Here is a 22,125-nt window from a genome sequence, read left to right on the forward strand (position 1 = left end):
CAATGCTGCACAATATAATTTCTTGTACTGTAATCAAGAATCTTTGCCACTTGTGCCTGCGAGAAAGGCAAAGACAGGAAGCGTGCAGCCTGTGATCTCACCAGCGCATGTGTGATGTCTCTGGACAGCGCGTGCGGCCCTTGACAGTAGCAGTGTGAAAATGGAAGATGGGGTGAGTGTAGGCCGGCCACCATTTAATATTCGTGGAAAGAGTGGTGGGGCATGCCAGAATGCAGCACAAGCACTTCACCTGACTCCTCTTTGACTCTTGATTACAGTATACAATGGAATTGTGCAGCATTCATAAGGCAAAGGTAACCTGCTATCTAGTGAGCTCCCACTTAAAGGGGTAGTGCGGCGCTAAGCAATTATCCACAAAATAACACACATTACAAAGTTATACAACTTTGTTATGTATGTGAATGGCCCCCCTTCCCCGTATTCCCCCCCCCCCCCCCCACCTACGCTAAACCCGGAAGTGTGGTGCATTATACTCACCTGATTCGTGTCGACCCCCCGTCCGCCATCTTGTGACAATGATGTAATCTTCGGGAGGCTGGCCGAACCGCTGCAGCTGGCCCTCATGCCGGCCCCCCTCTGCCGCTCAATCAGCTGCTCAGCCACGATTGGCTGAGCATAACTAAGCTCAGCCAATCGCGGCTGAGCAGCTGATGACGCGGCAGAGGGGGGCCGGCGTGAAGGAGGGCTGGTTCGGTCCGGCTGGCCCGCGGAAGACTACGTCATTGTCCCCAAGATGGCGTCCGGGGTCGACACGAATCAGGTATGTATAGTTCACTACACTTCCGGGGGTGGGGGGACACGGGGAAGGGGGGCATTCACTAACATAACATACATTACAAAGTTGTATAACTTTTGTAATGTGTGTTATTTAGTGAATAATTTTCTAACGCCACACTACCCCTTTTAATGCACACTGTCAGCATCTTGGGTCGGGATTGGGTGCTGACAGATTCTCTTTACTACCACACAGAACCTGAGGATGGGTGGTGCTGTTTAGAAGAAAGCTGCTATGTTTTTTTTTTTTTATTTTGCAATCCTGGATAATAACTGTTAAAAGCGTGATTGTCAGCCAACTATTATAAACTGAACCAGGTCGCAAAAAGCTAACTAAAACCAGCAATGCATTAGCATTTATAGGCAAGACTTATTATGTTCTTTGTGGTAAAAGGGGTTAAGGAATCCATGTAAATGTTTTTAATTTTCCACTTTTTGTTTACCTGATGTAAATACGAAGTGTTGACTACATAAGTAAATTTGACTTTCTTTGCATAAAGTTTTTGTTTCTATTGTCCTCCTAGGCTTTCTGGTGCTCAATAACTTGGGGTAGGTGATGATCTCACAATACAGCCGTTAAGTAGCCGTTCCCTGGCCGCTTTCTGGAGTAGATGGGGCCTGGAATGTGACATATCAGGCCCGCTCAACCAGTTAGCGGCAGAGGTGGGACATCACTACAGCCAAACAGAGTGGGCCTTGACCGCCACGTTTCAAGTCCTGTTATTTATTTCACCAACCTCCTCCCCAGCAGGTTTGAAAAAATATGTTCTTGCACAGACTTCTCCTTTAAGGCTGGTTTCACAGTGCTTGAAATGTTTAAAATAATAACCAAAAAACACCATGGTGTGTGTTTGAGCACAAACGCATGTGGCGAGATGTCAGCTGTAAGTCAATGGAGTTTTAGGAAATGCCATACTTACTTGGCGGTTTTCTATTCTCTATCATCTGTGGCAGTCTTTTCAAAACAGCATACTGAGGGTGTGACTTTTTTCAGCAAACTTTGGCATTTCTCTACTATGACTTCTAAAAACGCAGATGGCAAAAAAAAAAAAAAAAACATTCACAACATGTCAAATGCCAAAATATTCTTTGGCAGTATTTTTATAATTTTTTTACATAGAGGCAAGAAAACCACTGAAAAGCTTGTGTGAAGCCATTCTAAAGGGATTATGAAGGCTTAGAAAAGGATGTCTGCTTTCTTTCAGGAACAGCACCTCTCCTTGTCCTCAGTTTGGGTGGTGGTTTGCAGCTTATTCTATTGGAGTGAATGGAGTTGAATTGCTTTGTAAGAAAGTAGCTGTGTTTGTAAGCCTGGATAACCTCTTGTAATGAGCATCAAGGTGTAGGCTCATGCCCAAATGATTTCATAAAAAAACGCATAAATATCAGAACCATCCTCTTGTCTATACCTGAATGAACACATTCCTTCAACTCTCTCTTCTTTGACACATTAAATATTAGCTGTATCACAACGTGTCAAAATGACGCTTTAAAACAAAAATGCAGTAAGCAACCTTATGACTAGAGAATTTACAGTAGGAATGAAACAATCGCTTTATTCCTATATGCATTTTGTTCATTAGGCTACAGGCTTTGAAGTCTGCTCCGCTCCATTCCTCTTCAGGTACTGCAAACAGAATAAAAGACAGCGCTCCATAGCATAATTGTGACAGGTAACAAAGGTGAGTCAGTAATGGAGGTTCTCACCTAGTGGAGTTGTGCTAACTGCAAGGCACAACTCTTGAGTAAGCATGCAATCAGGACCGCTGCCACTCCCATATGATCTTCATAGGAACAAACATACAACAATACACCTCCTCTCCAGGTATGGGTCAGCTGGGCGCAGGTCCAATGGAAGTAAAAGATATTTAACATAAGGTAAAAATAAATAACCACATTTATTATTATTCAGACACATTATTCTGAATAATAATAAATGTGGTTATTTATTTTTACCTTATGGCAAATATCTTTACTTCAATTGGACCTGCACCCAGCTGACCCATACCTGGGGAGGAGGTGTATTGTCTTCAGGTACTGGGAAAAGATGCATCCAGTCCTGGGAACATATCCACTGTTACCTGATTTTATGGTGACAAGTGCAACTGCATGCTAATAGGGAAAACCTGCACAATAACAGGTACGCTTTGAAGTGTCACTGTCGTTATAATTTTGAAAATCTAAATCAACAGTAGATGTGAAATAAAGCAAATTTGTAATTTTACATTCATTATTTTGTTATCATGCTGTAAAACAGACTAAACACAGGATTTCCTGCCAGTACAGAGAGTCACGGCTCAATGTGTCCATCAATCACATGACTGCCCTCTCTGTGAGCACTCAGATGGCCTGGGAAACACAGGACTTCCTGTTTTCTGACACTTTTTTTTTTTTTTTTCAAAAAACTGAAAACAGGAAGTGCCGTGTTTTTAATGATAACAAAAAAAATAAAATAATAATGAATGTAAATTGCAAACTTGTTTTATATCACATCTACTGCTGATTTAGATTTTTAAAGTTATAGCTAGGGCTGGGCGATAATTGCCTAAATTAATATCGCGGTTAATCATACATATTGCCGCGGTTACGATAAATTGAACGATAATTATGACATGCCCCTTTTGAAAACCATACCCATTTGGAACATGACCTTTCGGCGTCTCCTACGCCATTTTCAAGTGGCACTTGAAAATGGCGTAGGAGATGACAAACCCCATGGTTTACTTTGCTGCACATCATTATATGGAATAAATCCACATTTTCACGTTTTTACTACCATCGGAGTGCTGCGGAGTATTTTTTACTTTTTTAGCTGACTTCATCCAAGGTCTAGGATTCGTCTGCTGGCACCCACAGTTATAGCAAACAATATAGGCAGCACTATCGATCGATCTATCTAAGATTATACCACTGAGAAATAGATTATAGATAGATAATATAAAGATGGATATGAGAGAGGAAATATTATAGATTTTATATAGATAGGAGTCCTATCTATTTCGTATCTATCTATAATATCTCCTCTCTCTCATATCTATATATCATCTATCTCTTAGCTATATATAATCTATCTATGATAGATAGATTATAGATAGATATGAGAGAGGGGAGATATATTATTAGATAGATGATATATAGATAGAAGTCCTATCTATCTATAATATATCTCCTCTCTCATATCAAATCAGCTTTATTGGCAGGTCTAAATAACATTAGCATTGCCAAAGCAAACAGGAGATTTTTTGGGGATGGGTAGGAAAGATGGGGGGTACTGACAAGAAGTCTGTGGTATATTATAGGTGGGGGGATACCGGGGTCAGGGTCATTGGAGTCCATGATGTATCACGCTCCTCTCAGTCTATGGTAGGCAGTGACGTATTGTGCCGCTATGGTCGTTGTGGTCTCTTCCTCCCCCAGCAGGATGGCCAGTCTGTCTTCCTCCTCCATGGTGGAGAAGCCTGGGAGGAGATTGGAGAGTCTCCTATAGTGAGTGCCCCTCACTGCTGAGTAGCAGGAAGTGGGCCTCATCCTCCACGGCTTCCTGGGCACACTGCTGGCACAGTCTGCTCTCCCTGGGCTTGTACGTCTGTTGGTGACGCCCAGTTTCAATGGCCAGGTTGTGGGCGCTCCGCCTGTAGCGGCTCAGGGTTTTCCGGTCTCTGGGGTTGGTCAGTTTCTCCAGATATGGGGCCAGTCTGTACTCCCTCTGCAGACTCTGGTATATGGTCAGTTTCTGGGATTCTCTGATGTCGTTTCTCCAGATGCTGATGTAATCCTCCTTCCTCTTGTCTATTGTCTTCTGGATTTGCTTTTTTGTAATGATCTGCTGGTTGGCGGCTTGGTTGGGTTGGGTTTGGGTGACTTGTTCCCTGGGGCTTTGTTTTCTTGGGGTTTCTTGGTGCAGCAAGGCCTTGTGATGGTAGGAGCTGGGACTGCTGCTTTGTAGGTGGGTCCTGAATGATAGCGCCTTCTTGTGGACAGCAAAGTATAGCGGGAACCTGCCCAGCTCTGCTCGGCAGGCGCTGTTTGATGTGCTACGATGGACCTGGAGAAGGTATTTACAAAATTCCAGGTGGAAGACTTCTGTGGGTCCAGAGTCCCACTTTGACCAGTCTGGGTATATATCGGGGCCCCAGACTTCACTGCCATACAGGAGGATTGGGGCAATGATGGTGTCGAATATTTTCAGCCACACGGTCACTGGTGGTCTAAGATGGTAGAAGCGCCTTCTTATGGCGTAGAAGGTTCGTTAGGCTTTGTCTTTTAGGATTTCTGTAGCTTGTTTAAAGGTCCCCGATTGGCTGATTTCTAGGCCCAGGTAAGTGTACCTGTCTGTTTCTGCGAGTGGGCGGTTGTGCAGCAGAAAGGTAAGAGGCCAGGCTGGTTTCCGTTTTCTCCTCTGGAAAACCATGACGTTGGTTCTCTTTGGGTTGGTGGGCAGAGCCCACGTAGTGCTAAATTTCTCCAGGATGAGGAGCTGGTCTTGGAGACCTTTCTCTGTTGGTGAGAGTAGGAGAAGGTTGTCTGCATACAAGAGAAATTTCACCTGGGTGTCGTGGAGGGTGAGACCTCGTGCCAAGGAGGACTTCGGGGCTGCTGCCAGCTCATGTAGATGTTAAAGAGAGTAGGAATGAGGCTGCAGCCCTGTCTGACTCCTTGGCTTTGCGGGAAATACACCGTACTCTTGTCATTCACCCTCACACTGCATCTATTCTCAGTGTATGAGCTTCTGATGACATCGTATGTCTACCCTCCTATTCCACTCTACAGAAGTTTCAGGAATAGGCCCGGGTGCCAAAGGCCTTTTTAAAGTCTACAAAGCAGGCATAGATCTTTCCGTGCTTTGTATCATGGACGTGGCTCTTGATAAATTGTTGCAGGTTGAAGATGTGGCCAGTGGTGCGGTGATTTGGCATGAACCCTGCTTGGCTCTTGCCGAGAATGTCGTGGTCTGTGAGGAAGCTGAGGATCCTTTTATTTAGGATACTATTAAAGAGTTGCCCCAGGTTGCTGCTGACACACATGGGCTTAGGTCTTGGTCTTAGGATGTTTTTATACAGGTCACTGAAGTATTGGAGCCAGATACCTCCATTTTCTATATCTATGTATGTCACATGCTGTTTTAACCTCTCCCGCACATACAGTGACTGCAGGGGTCAGGTATGGGTCGGCACCTCCTTGCTCTCTCTCCTGCACAGGACTCCTCCCTGTCACTAAGTGTAGCACATATATCTGCTGGCAGTGTCCCGGGCTGAGCATCACACATGGCTGCTTCCAACACTGCCAAAAGATAACGAGGCGCCAAGGCTTAGTGGAGCGAGGATGTGCCGACCCATTCCTCACCCCTGCAGCCACTGTATGTGCGGGAGAGAGGGGGGGCACAGCTCGCTGTGCGTGCAGCTTTCAGAGCCGCCCGGCAGCAGCAGCGATGAGCACACACTGGGGGGGGAAGCTGCTACCTGGATAGAGCCTGTCAGTTCTCCAGCCTTCCTCTTCACCCCCTGGAGCAGGATCTTCCATCCCTTGCTCTGCCAGTATATTTGCACCCTTGCTGGGATCTGGAGGTGAATCGGAGGATCAACTTTCCTCCCCCCCATTTCTCCACCGGGCAACCCTCTCTCTCCCTGCACAGAAATGTGAGGATGTTAACTGTTAACAGTGTCCTGGGCCGAGCATCGCACGTGGCGAACGGCCCACCCACACCAACCCCCAGACAGCAGAATAGTTTTACCCAGGCCAGGCAGCGAAGGAAGACGGATGCGACTCGAAGAAGCCTTAATGAGGGGAGCAGAGCACGCAGCCGTCGGGAGAGGGGAGGAAAAATACCGCAGATACCGTCCTGGCAAAGTTGAGGTCGGTTAACCGACGCCAGTGACTATCAGTATTTTTGCGGTATACCACCCAGCCCTAGTTATAGCCACAGTGACACTAGCAAATGAAATGCCAGTCTTTGTAAATTCCCCCAGTTTTTTTTGCAAATTCACTTTCAGGCTATGTTCACACTGTGTTAAAACAACGCCCATATTGCGGTAGTAACACTAATAGAAATAAAATAGTTATTTATATTACCCATAGAACGGCCATACATTGTGTACACAGAGCGGGAACAACAGCAGTTGTTCATGCACTAGTCAATTATTTGTGTGGCCGTAGCTAACAACGACCAGCGTTCAATACAGTATGTGAACGGCCGCTGTTCACATAGAATTCAATGTGGTGCATTATTTTATAGCAATAATGGCTATTGTTTTAATCGGCAATTACTGCTGTTCTTGTACTAAAAATACACTGTGAACATAGCCTCAATTTATTTCTCCACATTTATCTTTTTTGAGTTGCTGTGGTTTACAAGGGACACATGGTTGGGGACCACTGCTGTACACCATAAAAGGTTATCCACTGCTGTACACCATAAAAGGTTATTTGCTTACAAACCATGTCCATCTGTATGAATATCAATACTGTCATAGCTAGAGATGAGCAATTTACAGTATTAACAAAGCAAAGCAGTTCAAAAGCTTGGCAGTCAGCTTATCAGCTGTTTTTGAAATCTGTCTAGTTTCGGGTACCTGAAAAAACTGGATCCAGTCCTGGGAAACTTTTCCCAGGACTGGATCCAGCTTTTCTAGGCACCCGAAGCGGAGTTCAAAGGCAGCTGACTTCAAGCCGACTGTGGAACCTAGAGAATCGCTTTAATACAGTGGTCCCTGAACATACAATATTAATTGGTTCCAGGATGACCATTGTATGTTGAGACCAAAACTCTATGGAAAACTGGTAATTGGTTCTAAATCCACCAAAATGAGAAAAAATTTAAAGAAAAATATGCAGCTAACTAATATGGATACAGCAAGTCCTTACATATAACAGTCAGAAAGAGCTACAAGAGACTCGAAATGACTTTGTATGTAGAGGACTGGAGCGTTTTCAGGGTTTTGTACAGATCACACAGAGTCCCAGAAAAATAAGATGACGCCGCCCTCATCTGGTGCCCAAAGGTGCAACTGATCCTGGCCCAGGTAAAGAGCAGCACAGGACATGTAGTATCACACTGTCCTGTAGAAAGGAGATACCAGACAGCCAACCAGTGCATGTACTTAACTAATAATGGGATTTTACCATTAAAATGGCCACTTACATTGGTCGATCAGCTATTTATTTTTTATTTTTTTTTAACATGTTCTGGCCTGTATGTAGCATTGTATGTTGAGTCTGGTCTCAAGTAACGATGGTCCAAAAAAGAACATGTATGTTGAAAATATTGTCTCCTGAGGCCATTGTAAGTTGAGGCATCACCGTACTGTAATATTGCTTGTTTTTAGACATAGCCACAAACCTAGTATCAATGGGTGTAGACGATACAGTTTAGGTAAACATTCTGCTCAGCCTCCCTTCCAATTAAGTACTGATAACCTATAGAACCCACTTCTGGTTTTGGCTTAAAGAAACTGCAGCACATGGAGCGTTATGAGCAGCAATCACTGTGTCACCATATTATGAAGTAATGTAAATCTGTAAAAAACAAAACCTATTTTGTAAAGATGGATACAGCATTTGGTTATGTATATAAGGTTTTGGCAATATACCTCAGCATATAACACATTAAAACTTTTTCATATTTTTAATTAACATTAAAAGGTCCTTTTCTTATATGTTTTAGAAGTCTTCTTGATCAAATAAATTTCAGCAAAAAGAAAAACAAAAACAAAAAAACTCAGGGAATAAGCCCTAATATGTCCTGCTACTTTTTCATTGGGTTCCAGGATCCAGGTGTAAATGTATTTGCGGTGCTCGTTGGCTCCTCAGTTGGAGTTTGCTTTTCATAAAGTGCAGCAGAAGCGTGTCCTTTCATCTGCGTTCTTCCTGGCTGGGCCTCCATGTCTGTACTTAAAGATCCTGCCCCTTTGGCACTTATGTCCTGCCTTGTCTGTTCATTGTGGAGGATCTCCTGAAATGGATAAATTGAATCAAATACGAATTTAATCTAAGAGTCCAATGTAAAAAAAAACAAAAAAAAACAAACAAAGAATCTGCACAATTGTTATATCACAAAGGGTAGGTTCACACTGAGGAATTGAAGAGGAATCCGCTCTTATTTCAGCTTTAAATTCCTCCAGGTAAAATATGTACAGAGGAATGTCCCATTGTGTTTAATGGAATTTCTGCTCTGTTGTTTACACTGCAGAATTTCCAAGCAGAATTTTCTGCCGCTGATCTGTTTTCTGCCCAAATAATTGACATGTCTGCTAGAAAAATCCTATAGAAGTCATTGAGGGCTTAAATTCTGCTCAAATTGTGCTCCTATTCTGCCAGAGCTGAACAGACAAATCCCACCATGCTCAGTGTCCTGCTTTGACTGAATGAAAGGGCGCATGCTCTTCCCTGCCGCCACTCTCCGCTCAAAGAAGTGACGTCATTTTTATGATTGGAAAGCGGGAGGAGTGCACGCCCTCTTATTTACTCAAAGCAGCGGCGGAATTCCGCCATTCTTGCTCAGTGTGAACGGGCAAGTATTATAAACATACAATGTCAGGGGAGCGGAGAGTTGAATACCAGGAAGCTGTGTCAAGCTGATCTTCCTAGCTGACATGGCAATGAAATCACCTGTCTGCTCCAGTTGATCGTAATTTGCAGTTTTGGGCTATGTTCATGCAACTCGGGAGTATTTTGATAAATATAAATGAAGTTATCGGTCATATTTTCACCTTACGGAATCCGCTCGGATAAATTCCGGCAGATTCCGTCGCTCGTATCCGTTCAGTACGAGCAGTGCGCATATCTGCCGGCTCCATAGACACCATATTATAAGCCTTCCGCCGAAAGAACTGTGGTGTTAATTTTTTCGGCGGACAATGGAATCGGCCTGGCCTCAAAATGGTGTCTATGGCACAGGTGAAGAAGAACGCCGCTGCAAACTGGAACAAGTGACGGAATCCATGCGGACTCTGTAGTGTGAACCCACCCTTATTTTAACATTAACATTACTCCTTAAGCTTATTGAGGATGTATTCACACGCTCAGGTTTTTAAATGACACTAGTGAATAGAAATCCAGGAACAATAAGGAGAGAATTCTCAGTATGTCCTCCACTTGTCAAATACAGTTCTGGTTTTGTACAGCAATTAACAACCTGAATGTGTGGGGAAATAATGGCCTACAATTAAGGTATTTCCTCTACTAGAGATACGATTGGGTACAATGCTGGTAATCACCCAAGAGGCTACAAAAAACTGCTGCACTGAGAAAAGTCAAACTTCAAACAGAAACTGTAAACCATCCCTCCCCCCTTAACCCCTTAAGGACAGAGCCAATTTCGATTTTTGCATTTTAGTTTTTTTCCTCCTTGTGTTTAAAAGGCCATAGCACTTGCATTTTTCCACCTAGAAACCCACATGAGCCCTTATTTTTTGCGTCACTAATTGTACTTTGCAATGACATGCTGAATTTTTGCATAAAGTACACTGCGAAACCAGAAAAAAATTCAAAGTGTGGTGAAATTGAAAAAAAAAATGCATTTTGTTTATTTGGGGGAAATGTGTTTTTAAGCCATTCGCCCTGGGGTAAAACTGACTTGTTATATATGTTCCTCAAGTCGTTACGATTAAAACAATATGTAACATGTATAACTTATATTGTATCTGATGGCCTGTAAAAAATTTAAACCATTGTCAACAAATATACGTCACTTAAAACCGCTTCATTCCCAGGCTTATAGCGCTTTTATCCTTTGGTCTATGGGGCTGTGTGAGGTGTCATTTTTTGCGCCATGATGTGTTCTTTCTATCGGTACCTTGACTGCGCATATAAGACTTTTTGATCGCTTTTTATTACAATTTTTCTGGATTTGATGCGACCAAAAATGCGCAATTTTGCACTTTGGGATTTTTTTGCGCTGACGCCATTTACCGTACGAGATCAGGAATGTGATTAATAGTTCAGGAGATTACGCACGCGGCGAAACCAAACATGTTTGTTTATTTATTTATTTATTTATTTACTTTTATTTATAACCTGGGAAAAGGGGGGTGATTCAGACTTTTATTAGGGGAGGGGGCTTTTTACTATTAACAACATTTTTTTTTTAACTTTTACACTTATACTAGAAGCCCCCTGGGGGACTTCTAGTATAAGTGATCTGATCTCTCATAGAGATCTCTGCAGCATAGATATGCTGCAGAGATCCATGAGATAGGCACTCGTTTACTTCCGGCTGCCGAGCCGGGGACGGCGCCATCTTGGAGCGGTCCCCGGCCGGCTTCAGAAACGGAGATCGCTCCTCCGGGATAACGTCCCAGAGGAGCGATCTCCGCCACTAGACACCAGGGAACAGCTGAATCCGGTAATCGGATACAGCTGTCATGTTTGACAGCTGCATCTGATTACTGTATTAGCGGCGATCGGACCGTGCCCGCTAATACCTGCGGTCCCGGGCTACAAGCGGCCCACGGGACCGCCGCGGTTCAGAGCGGGGTCGCCGCGCGGCCCCGCTCTGAACGTCCTTACCGGCATCAGGCCGTAAATATACGCCCGATGTCGTTAAGGGGTTAAACATTTTATGGAGAAAAAAAAATTGGATTAAATTGTGTACAATCTGTTTGCATCCGTTTTTCCATTATTAAAAAATAAATAAAAGAACAAGACGGATTAGTTTTCTTAGCGTACACAAAAACGTGGTTGGCCATGTTTTTCTGTATATTAAAAGTAAGTAAAGTTAAAAAGGGATATGTTAAACGGACTGCAAAAATGCAGTGTGACTCTAGCTGAAGACTTGTAGTCCCTCAACCATAGACTACATGGCCTCATCTATATAAAGCCAGTGAGACGCACTTAGGCCGCTGTGGGGAATCTGCTCAGGACAACAAAGGCCATCCAAGTAATGCGCTCCCGAAAGCTGCGGTTCCTTTGTGCTCTTGCCAGCGAAGATGTAAACAGTTGCCAAATCAATGTCAGCCCTAATTCACTCAAATTCAATTTCAGAGCAAACATCCTTTGATCAATTATAATAATTAAAATGTTACTGTGTTGGGATTCTTTGAAACACATTTTAGACTGCGCTCCCTTCTGCATTTTTCACCGCTGTCATATGGAACAAATTGGGCTGAAAAGTCCTTGGGGCCTGGGGACCACTAGCAGCTTGTTTAACTTAGGAAAAATAGTACATGAATCGAACAGTATGTAACGGGCTTATTTGTACTGGGTTAATGGGCCTTTACAGGATCATAAGAACATCATCGAACACTCCAGAATACAGAGTGGTAGAAAAATACAAGGAACCGCACACTTACTGGTCCACCTTAGTATGGTAGTAAGTACTGATGATGATGTAAGTACTGATGATGATGTATCAGGTTCCTCATGGGGGCGGTCCTGAGGAGCAGGAGTCTAGCTCTCAAAGGTAAATGGGGGAATTTACTTATGACAGCCTTTAGTAAAATCCAACAGGCATGGGAATCGACCGATTCAATAACAGGCACACATCAAGTCAATAAATCAGGCATTGCAGTAGTTGGCTTTATGTACCGTGCTATGAAATTTCCTGCCTACAGGAAGTTTAATTTTACATCTTAACCTTTTATTGCAGGTTAATTTTTATTTCACCAGAGTACCCCTTTAAGTAAAATTGCGTGCAAAGAACGTCTTTTGGGCAGTTTTGTTCTTAAAGGCTATGTTTCCACAACGTCTTTTAACGTTTTAAAACGTCCGTCTTTTAATGAAGACAGACGTTATTGATGATCATGGCCATTAATTTGAAAAGATGGACACTTTTCATGTAAAAAAGATGCTGTGAGAATAAAGCCAAAGTGAGAACTCATGTCTGTGAAAACTGACTCAATAAGTCTCTAAATATGGATTCAGCAGCCTCCATTTGCCACCATTATACGTCTCAAACAGGACTTGTAATAATAGATGCCACTTATCTCCAGCCCAAAACACTTGCTATGAAATGGTTTGGGATGGGTCTCCTGGAGCTGTTGTAGCAAATGGAGCAGTACTCCTCAGCCTTCTTTAGGGGAAGATTTGTGAACAAAACTAAAAGTAGCGTCTAATACTGGCTATACAGGCCAACACCATCATAAAAGAAATTGTGGCAATATCAGCTCAGTCTTGGGCTGGGTTCACACTACATTTTTTTTATCATTTTTTTTTTTTCATTTGTCTATACAAAAAACAGATGAAAAAAATGGATGCATTTATGTGCATCCGTTTTTTCCATTGACTACCATTATAAAAAAAAGAATCATAACATATCCCTTTTTTTTAGCGTACACAATGTTTTTGACCACATTTTTGTGTAAGTTATTAAAAAAGCCTTACCTTTTGATCTTTTTTGAGAGATTATATATATATATATTATATATATATATAATATATAAATATATATATATATATATATATATATATATATATATATATATATATATATATATATAGAAGTCAGTGGAAAAAAGAATCAAACAGATTCATGTTTTTTGTAAAAACGGATGAAAAAAAAAAAACAGTGTGAACCCAGCCTTACATACAGTGTACAAATCTGAGGTCTGAGGCTATGCACAAAACTTTTTGTAATCAAATAAAGCTCCTTACCAGATCCTATGCAATACACTAAGGACTATGAATACTTGGGTATTTACTCCCATTGTAGAATGCCACGAACTAAAATACACCAACTAAGGTGCCAAACATGAATCCAGAATCACCAACTAATCTAGAGCATTGGTAAGGGACTGCACTCGGGCCAGTGCCACTCATCTTCTCCCCATATTTGCTAAAATGAGAATAATCCAGCCAACCCAAGTAAAACATTACTATGCATCTGGACCATTTCTGGAATACACATGCAATGATAAAGGAAACACTGCCAAAGACTACAGCATGAAGGGGAAGCTTAATATAGACTCTGGATGGAACATCTGGGACATGGATGTTTTCCATCTGTGATGCCCAAGAATACAGAATGTATACAACTGTGCTGATGGGTTAAAAACCAGATGAAACCTGTAATCCAATAGTTCTCTGGAAACTCTACAATATCTGGATCCAATACAGATGAGGTCTATCATTGCCTGCTCCCCGCTGCTCACAAAGAGTCTACTCTGCCAACCAGTGGTCACTGCCAGGGCTAGTTATTGGCGGAGCAGCCACTTCCTGTTGTTAAGATGACATGTGGTTTAGAAATATTGTGCAAGGAACAAGGGTTTCTTCATGTAAAACTCTCCATAACTGCATCTATAGAGTCAAAAGCTTTACACAACACCGATGCCCAGTTTTTGGCTTTGGAATCCAACAGAAACCACCAATTCTTCTAGCATTAAAAGGGAAAGCAGATAGAGTGCAAATGTTCACTTGCATGTAATTATCCGGGATCCCTGACCGGTCTTGGAAGTAATACCGTATCGCTAGTTCCGGACAAAATCACATCTGACACACAGAACATTTCTGCAAGCATATTGTTGTGCCAGCCAATATCCAGCTACATTGCGGTTTAATTTTTCTGGCATCAGCATCAAAGTATTCTGGCAAATGCTGGGTGAACAGTTGGCTCCCGTTATCTGTTCCACTTTGTTACATACAAGTAACTAGATTTGGTCAGGATAAAGACTAATTCCTAATTATTCTTTTTAACTTCTTCAGACATAATTAGGGCTGAGGTGAGACAAAAACATAATCATTAGGAAAGAACTGAAGCACAGTCGTTGTGCTTTCATGAAAGGATATATATATATATATATATATTTTTTTTTATCTTACTTCTTGCTCCCAAAAATATATGCTTGGTTTTCATAAATCACAAAAATTCATGTGGATTACAATGACTGACATATAGGAGGCCATGTGGCTGCTGTGGGATCTCTGGAGTGAGAAGCCCTAGACCGTAATGGGCCTATCCCATGGTATTGGGACACTATTACTGATCTTGTTCTCTTAAAGGGAATCTGTCTATGCTGCCTTAAGGTGCCTCTGTAGCCCAATCTGCCCCCCCAACAGTTTGTACCATTGGATAGCTGATTTGTCCTAGGGTCCGCTCAGCAGGTGATGCAGTTATCCTAAAAAAAACTACTTTTAAACTTGCAGCCCTGTTCCAAATTGGTGTGGTCTAGAGTACCAGAGCCCTAGGCCTGCAACGTCTCTCCATCCCTCTTCATCATTAAGAATGCCCCAGGCAGGATTTCTTCTAATCATCACTTGTCTAATCACTGCACAGGTGCCTTAACAATGCCTGGGGCATTCCTAATGATGAAGAGGGTGGGGAGGAGGGACGGAGAGGCGTTGCAGTCCTAGGGCACGGGTACTCTAGCTAAGACCAATTTGACACAGGGCTTAAAGTTTAGAAGTTGTTTTTTAGGACAATAACTGCATCACCTGCCAAACGGACTGAGGACAGATTTTGGGGAAAAAAAAAACAGCTGTCCAACAGTTCAAGCAGTTTGGGGGGCAGATGGTGGGTACAGAGTCGCTTTAAATAAGGGCAGAATAAACTAGTGACAGAAATGCAGAGCAAAGTGGTGTATTACTTACATCTTTCTGTTAAGCCATTCTCCTGATATGCAGGAGAAAGGGCTTCGTGCTGTGCTACTCCCTGTGTCATTTGAATGCTTGCTGACTGCCTATGCACAGTACAGATAGACAACTGACAATCAGTGGTTGGTTGACAAAGCAAGCTGGTGCTCATGAATATCAAGGACTACTGAGCACATAATGGGGAGGACTAGTTGAGCTCAGAGTACTTGTTATTCAGGAGGATAGATGATGCAATAATGGACAGAACATCTTTTACAATCTTTAATGTTCTCAGAATTGTTGTGAAGTGGAGTGCAAGCTGTTACAGTATCTTGTGCTGGTCTTCCAAAGCAGCAGGTCTCTGTTTAGTAGCATCAAAATACAGAGTGTGCCAGACGTTCTCCTGCTTACAAAGGGAGGGTTTCCTCCAATAAGACTATATGAAAACTGCAGTTTTTATATTTGAGGTTCTACTTTTCTAACTACTCCTCAGAGCCTTCATTGGCAATAACATGATAGAGATTAGTCATAAAAAATAGCAAGAAAAAGGTGGAGTTTAGCTCAGTAACCAACTCCAAATCATTTCTCAAGAAGGAATTGTAAAGCTCTAGACAGTACAATAAGTACATTTGGTTACTATTATATGCACGCCACAAAAGTATTAGTAAGACAATGGCTGCAGGTGCACAGCCGAATCAGTTCTTTCCACAAAGAATCGCAATATCCTTGCTATTTATGTAAGCACCGGGGACCCCCTAATTGCGCATCATTTACAATCTTTAATGTTCTGAGAATTGCTGTGAAGTGTTTCCAAACGTTATTTCACAGAATCACCGTCTCTACTCCCTGAACAAGTCTCGTGATTACTGGGCTATACATATGCTTTTTATATTGGTTGTACACTATTTGCTTTTTATATTGCTGTTTGTTATTAACTGAACCTGGGTTTCATGAAGACAAAATGTGTAACATGCTATTCTGACAGTCTTTTATGGTATGTAACATTCTAACACACAATATTAAAGAAGTACTACGGCAACATTTTTTGTGCATATATTGCTAACTTACCTGCAATATTCCTTCATTACCTGTGTAATTTATTTCACCCCAGCTCAGCTGCATTCATACATTTTGAGCTCTTTCGATATGGCAGCTGGGTCATGTGATCCCTACTTAGATCCTCTACTACTAGCACATTGCATGCTGTAAAGCATGCCGGTCATAAAAAACATGTCCTTTTGTTACATGGCAGAAGTTTTAGTAGGTGGCGTCTGACTGCTGAAACCTCCACTGATCAGGCAAACAACATCAGACTTGTGTGGTTGACATCCTATGCACACACTATTATACCATCACCAATCAAATCAATCCTGGCAGCTGTCAGACATTAGACTTCTGCCCTCTTTGTTTCTTTATGTGTCCAATTACCAGGGACAGATTAACTTTTCCATAGGCCCCGGGCTGTTCACAAAGCCTGGGCCCCCCAACCCCACTGTAACTAGAGATGAGCGAACCGGCCGAGGTTCGGGTTCGTATGAACCTGAACTATCGGCTTCTGATTCCCGCTGTCTGCCCGCTCCGTGGAGAGGGTAGATACAGCCGGAGGACCGCCTGGAAAACTGGGAAACAGCGGGAATCAGAAGCCGATAGTTTAGGTTCATACGAACCCAAACCTCGGCCAGTTAGCTCATCTCTAACTGTAACTATGGCAACACTAGTGTGGTGTTCATAGTACAGGACAGATAATGTCATGATTCCCTGATGTGTGCAAAATTGTGGTAAAAAAAGCATGGTTATGGTTTTATTTGCAAATCATGGCAGAACTGTAGCCAGGAAACAATACATCACTGAAACTATGTCTTTTTGGCCCCCCAGAACCTCAGAGCCCCAGGCTACTGCCTGAAACGGTCCTGTTATAATCTGCTACTGCCCACTACATATGCTTGCTGCTCAAGAAATCATTTCTGCCTATTACAGACCTGGAAAGCAGGGAAAAAACAGGTAACTGCGTACGATAATCGCCTGCAGTTAAGATTTGCCTGACACCACTTCTTTCTGCAGATTCTCCTATCTATCCTATGAGATGCAGAGTCATACAGGAGACAGGTTGAAGCTGCATCTCACAGGATTAACCAACAAAACACAGTAATCACTGAACTCAAGGAGAACAGTGAAAAATAACTCCAATGAAGTACTCAATCAAGAGTCTCCACTGATGCCCCAAAAATTTAAATATGCAAAACAGGAGTCCATGAAGTCTCGGTTGAGTCTCAAAACACGGGATAGCCAGATATCTCTAGCCTGTTGTCACGGGGTGCCTCCATGATGGGGAGAGAACCACACCACCCTGATAAATATGCAAAAAAAAAAAAAGAGTCCGTGGAGTCTCGGTTGAGAGTCAACCCAATCTCCACGGACTCTTGTTTTGCATATTTAAATTTTTGGGGGCATCAGTGGAGACTCTTGATTGAGTACTTCATTGGAGTTATTTTTCACTGTTCTCCTTGAGTTCAGTGACTACTGTGTTTTGTTGGTTGATTTGTCATTGCCCCAACTAGCCAGAATCCTACTCCACACTGACAAGGGGCAAATACCCCGAAACGGCTGTCTGTGGATGGCGGCCTGCCTTGGCAAGCCCTTGTCATGATCGCAATACTCATACCTTGAGTTAGACATTGACAAAAAGGGGCCACCCTGGTATTTCCCTATTTATGTTCCTAAACTCGCAACCGAGTGGGACTTAAGGGGCTATTTATCAGGGTGGTGTGGTGCTCTTCCTATCGTGGAGGCACCCCGTGGCAACAGGCTAGAGATATCTGGCTATCCCGTGTTTTGAGACTCTCAACCAAGACTCCAGGGACTCTTGTTTTGCATCTCACAGGATTACCCTGAGACTCCACAGTGTGTTAGGGGACAGAAGATCTATGTCACTGATACATTAAAGATAAGGGCAGTGCAAGTGCAAAGCTGAGACTCCACTCCCTATGTCTTTGTTAAGACAGCGGCATCAAGGAAAATGTAGGTTGTATTAGGAGAGCCATAACAGAGGGGGAGGGAAAAAAAACAAGATGGCGACATAAATGCACATGAACTAAAATAGGTGCCTACACAATGTTCCAAAACACTAGTCTAAGTACAAAAATAAATAAAAATAAAAAATGCTAGCATGCTTCTTTAAGGGAGAAGTCCCAAGAAATTAAAAAATCATAGGCACAGGGTGTAGGAACATAATAAAGAAAGTATACTTACCCATCCCTGTGCCCCCGCAGCTGACCTCCTGCTGCAATGTCACGTACTTGGCTGATTGACTGTCTACTCTACCAATCAGTGACCGCTGTAGTCACTGACTGATTAGTCAGGCAATACATTAGCGGGGCCTTGACGTACCAGCTGACCGTAGACTACATCCAGCGTCTGTCCGGGAGTGGTAAGAGCGGCACTAGGGGTGGCACGGGGACAAGTATACTTTCTTTATTTTCTTCCCCAACCCCCCTGCCTTCCTGTAATTTTTTTATTTTGTGGGACTTCTCCTTTAAGAAAGTGATAATGTCTATTTGAACGCATCTGCATCTCTTTTTTTTAATCTCCATATGCTCAATTTTATAATATATTCTTAAAGGAATTGGACCTAAAGTCCTCTACATTCCTATCAGAACACGATGGGAGTGTTAGAACAGTTGGAGAGCCAAACGTCTGTGAACAAAGCTTCTGTGCATAGTTAACCTTACTGTTCCAAAATATAAGGAACAAAATGGTGAACCTTGGTTGGTTGCTGGCCTCATTTACATCCGTATTCCCACAGATTAATCCGCATTTTAATCTAAGATTTAATGCTTGTCCGCCCTACATGATACACAATATCCCATTTTTCTAGTGAACTCTGGACATAATTAAGCTCCTACATTAGGAGATCGGTTATGTAATTATTATCGACATGGGAAACCAATACCCAGAACCGGCAGGGGCAGCTGAAAGTTAAGTAGAAGTTTGTTGAATAACTTTCATGAAGAGTAAGAAGTAATTATGGAAATGTCCTTTATGATTTATTATACCTCTGCTAGGAAAGCAAAGGAAGCTGCCATGATTAAAATATGAGCGTAATTAATGCTGACTTTCAAGGCGCTTTCTACAAACCCCAATTAGGAAAATCAGCAAATACCAAAGTTTAAGGATCTGGTAAACCATGGCAGCATCGCAAACAATGAAGAAAGCTGGATGATTTCCTCTCGAGATGATAAACTAATAACATGAACTGTAACCTCAGGAAGAACTGAACTACATTGGAAACTATAGCAAATAGTTTAATGCTGCTCTGTAATCCATCCCCTCCCTGTACTGTACCTGAATAGTGTCACTTTCTAGGATTATATTATAAAGCGTACCAGACGTTTCAGGTCACTCTTTAGGATAAGCTGTCCTGTGTAGTTTAAATTAAAATTTAAATTTTAGCAAAAACATAAAAAAAAGTTTAGCTCTGAGTCAATGGAATTGTTTGTTTTTGTGTTGTGTTTTTTTTTTTTTTTTTTGGGGGGGGGGGGGGGCATTTCCCTCTTCTCACTTTTTTTTTTTTTTTTTTTTGCCTCTGTGGCAGTTTTTGCAAAACGTAGCATGCTGAGGGTTTTGTGCTTTTCTTTACAAACTGCAAAAAAAAAGAAAAAAAAAAATCCAATCACACATGTCAAAAAACGCCAAGATAATCTTTGACATCTTTGTGTCTAAGCTATGAAGCAAGCACTGGATGAGTTAATACTTATAGTAAGTGCCTCTGCAGTATCTCTCTCCCCTTCCCATCTCTCTTCTCACCCTCTCCATAGACTTGTATGGGGAGCATGTAACATGATCTCTTAGTTGAGCTGCAAGTCTTTTACAGAGTAATTTAAAGGGAAACTTACAGCAAGTTGGAAGTCTCTAACTTGCTGATATGTCCCTATAGCACACTGGGTAACTTCTTACCTTGATCCTCAGCGTAGTTTTTGGGAACTTTGTAGTTTATTTAATATGCTGATCTGCCCCAGCCAACCTGACACCCCCCCCCCCCCAATTAATATTGAGGCAGCCCTCTGCAGTAATGAATATTTATTAGGATGGGAGGTCTGGCCCAGGGGGAATTGGAAGATAGCCCCGCCCAGTTCATTAGCATACAAATAAACTACAAAGTTCCCTAAAATACCACTGAGGATCGAGCTAAGGCTGCATTCCCACGTTCCATGATCCTGATGGATCATGGACGTGGAATGCATGTCCCCCCCACTCGGACAGCATCTGTAATTAGATGCTGGGAGCGGGGGAGACTGTATTCATAAGCGCCACGCTGTAGTAACAGCACCGCACGGCAGATTCATTACAGTGCGGCGCTTATGAATACAGTCCCCCGCTCCCAGCATCTAATTACAGATGCTGTCCGGGCGTGGGGGGACTCCGGTACATGCATTCCACGTCCGTGATCTGTCAGGATCACAGAACGTGAGAATGCAGCCTAAGAAAGTTACCTCCATTCTCAGCGCCCAGTGCACTATAGGAACATATCAGCAGGTTAGATGCTGATGGTTCCCCTTTAAAGGTTCAGCAGGAGGCTGGGAAGTTTGATAAATGGAAAAATATTTTTTTCCTAAAAGCATAAATTAAAAACTTCTTGTTAGGTGTAAGGTATAATCGTACATGTAAGATTTTGTCCAGGAAAATGCAGATTAGCATGTGAGCTTTATGTCCCCCAATTTATATAGAGCCCAGACATACACCACAGTTCAAAAGTTTGGGGTCACCCAAACAATTTTGTGTTGTCCATGAAAAGTCACACTTATTCACCACTATATGTTGTGAAATGAATAGAAAATAGAGTCAAGACATTGACAAGGTTAGAAATAATGGTTTGTATTTGAAATAACATTGTTTTTACATCAAACTTTGCTTTCGTCAAAGAATCCACCTTTTGCAGCAATTACAGCATTGCACACCTTTGGCATTCTAGCTATTAACCTCTTAAGGACGCATGACGTACCCGTACGTCATGCACCCGTAAGAGGTGTTTAGAGCAGGATCGCGCGGCGACCCCGCTACGAACCGCCGCTTTCAGGTGCCTCTTGTAGCCCAGGACCGCGGGTATTAGCGGGCATGGTCCGATCGCCGTGCCCGCTAATACAGTAATCAGATGCAGCAGATGACAGCTACATCAGATTACTGGACGCAGCTTATCCCTGGTGTCTAGTGGGTGAGATCGCTCCGTACCTGCTGCCGGTCTCCGTACCTGCTGCCGGCCGAGGACCTCTCCAAGATGGCGCCGTCCCGACTCGGCACTCGTTTGCTTTCGGCTGCAGCAGCCAAAAGCAAACGAGTGCCGATCTCATTGATCTTTGCTGGATAAGTATACAGCAAAGATCTCAATGAGAGATCAAAGTGTATATACTAGAAGTCCCCCAGGGGGGAATAGCCTTCATTTCTAAGAACAAGAATAGACTGTCGAGTTTCAGATAAAAGTTATCCTTTTCTGGCCATTTTGAGCGTTTAATTGACCGCACAAATGTGATGCTCCAGAAACACAATCTGCTCAAAGGAAGGTCAGTTTTGTAGCTTCTGTAACGAGCTAGACATGTAGTGTGAACATGATTGCACAAGGGTTTTCTAATCATCAATTAGCCTTCTAAGCCAATGAGCAAACACATTGTACCATTAGAACACTGGAGTGATAGTTGCTGAAAATGGGCCTCTATACACCTATGTAGATATTTCACCAAAAAACAGACATTTGCAGCTAGAATAGTCATTTACCACATTAGCAATGTATAGAGTGTATTTCTTTAAAGTTAGGACTAGTTTAAAGTTATCTTTATTAAA

General features: G+C 42.5%; 1 protein-coding gene across 1 annotated transcript in view; it reads right to left on the reverse strand.

The window, feature by feature from the left end:
- Positions 1–8,401: 8,401 nt before the first annotated feature.
- Positions 8,402–22,125, reverse strand: part of NDUFAF2 (NADH:ubiquinone oxidoreductase complex assembly factor 2) — a 66,622-nt gene continuing 52,898 nt past the window's right edge. The window contains exon 4 of the mRNA XM_069962732.1: positions 8,402–8,743. Within this exon, the coding sequence (XP_069818833.1) occupies positions 8,537–8,743 (207 nt within the window). The 3' untranslated portion in view covers positions 8,402–8,536. The remainder of the gene's footprint in view (positions 8,744–22,125) is intronic.

The sequence above is a fragment of the Dendropsophus ebraccatus genome, chromosome 3 (genome assembly GCF_027789765.1).
Source record: "Dendropsophus ebraccatus isolate aDenEbr1 chromosome 3, aDenEbr1.pat, whole genome shotgun sequence".
Classification (NCBI taxonomy): Eukaryota; Metazoa; Chordata; class Amphibia; order Anura; family Hylidae; genus Dendropsophus; species Dendropsophus ebraccatus.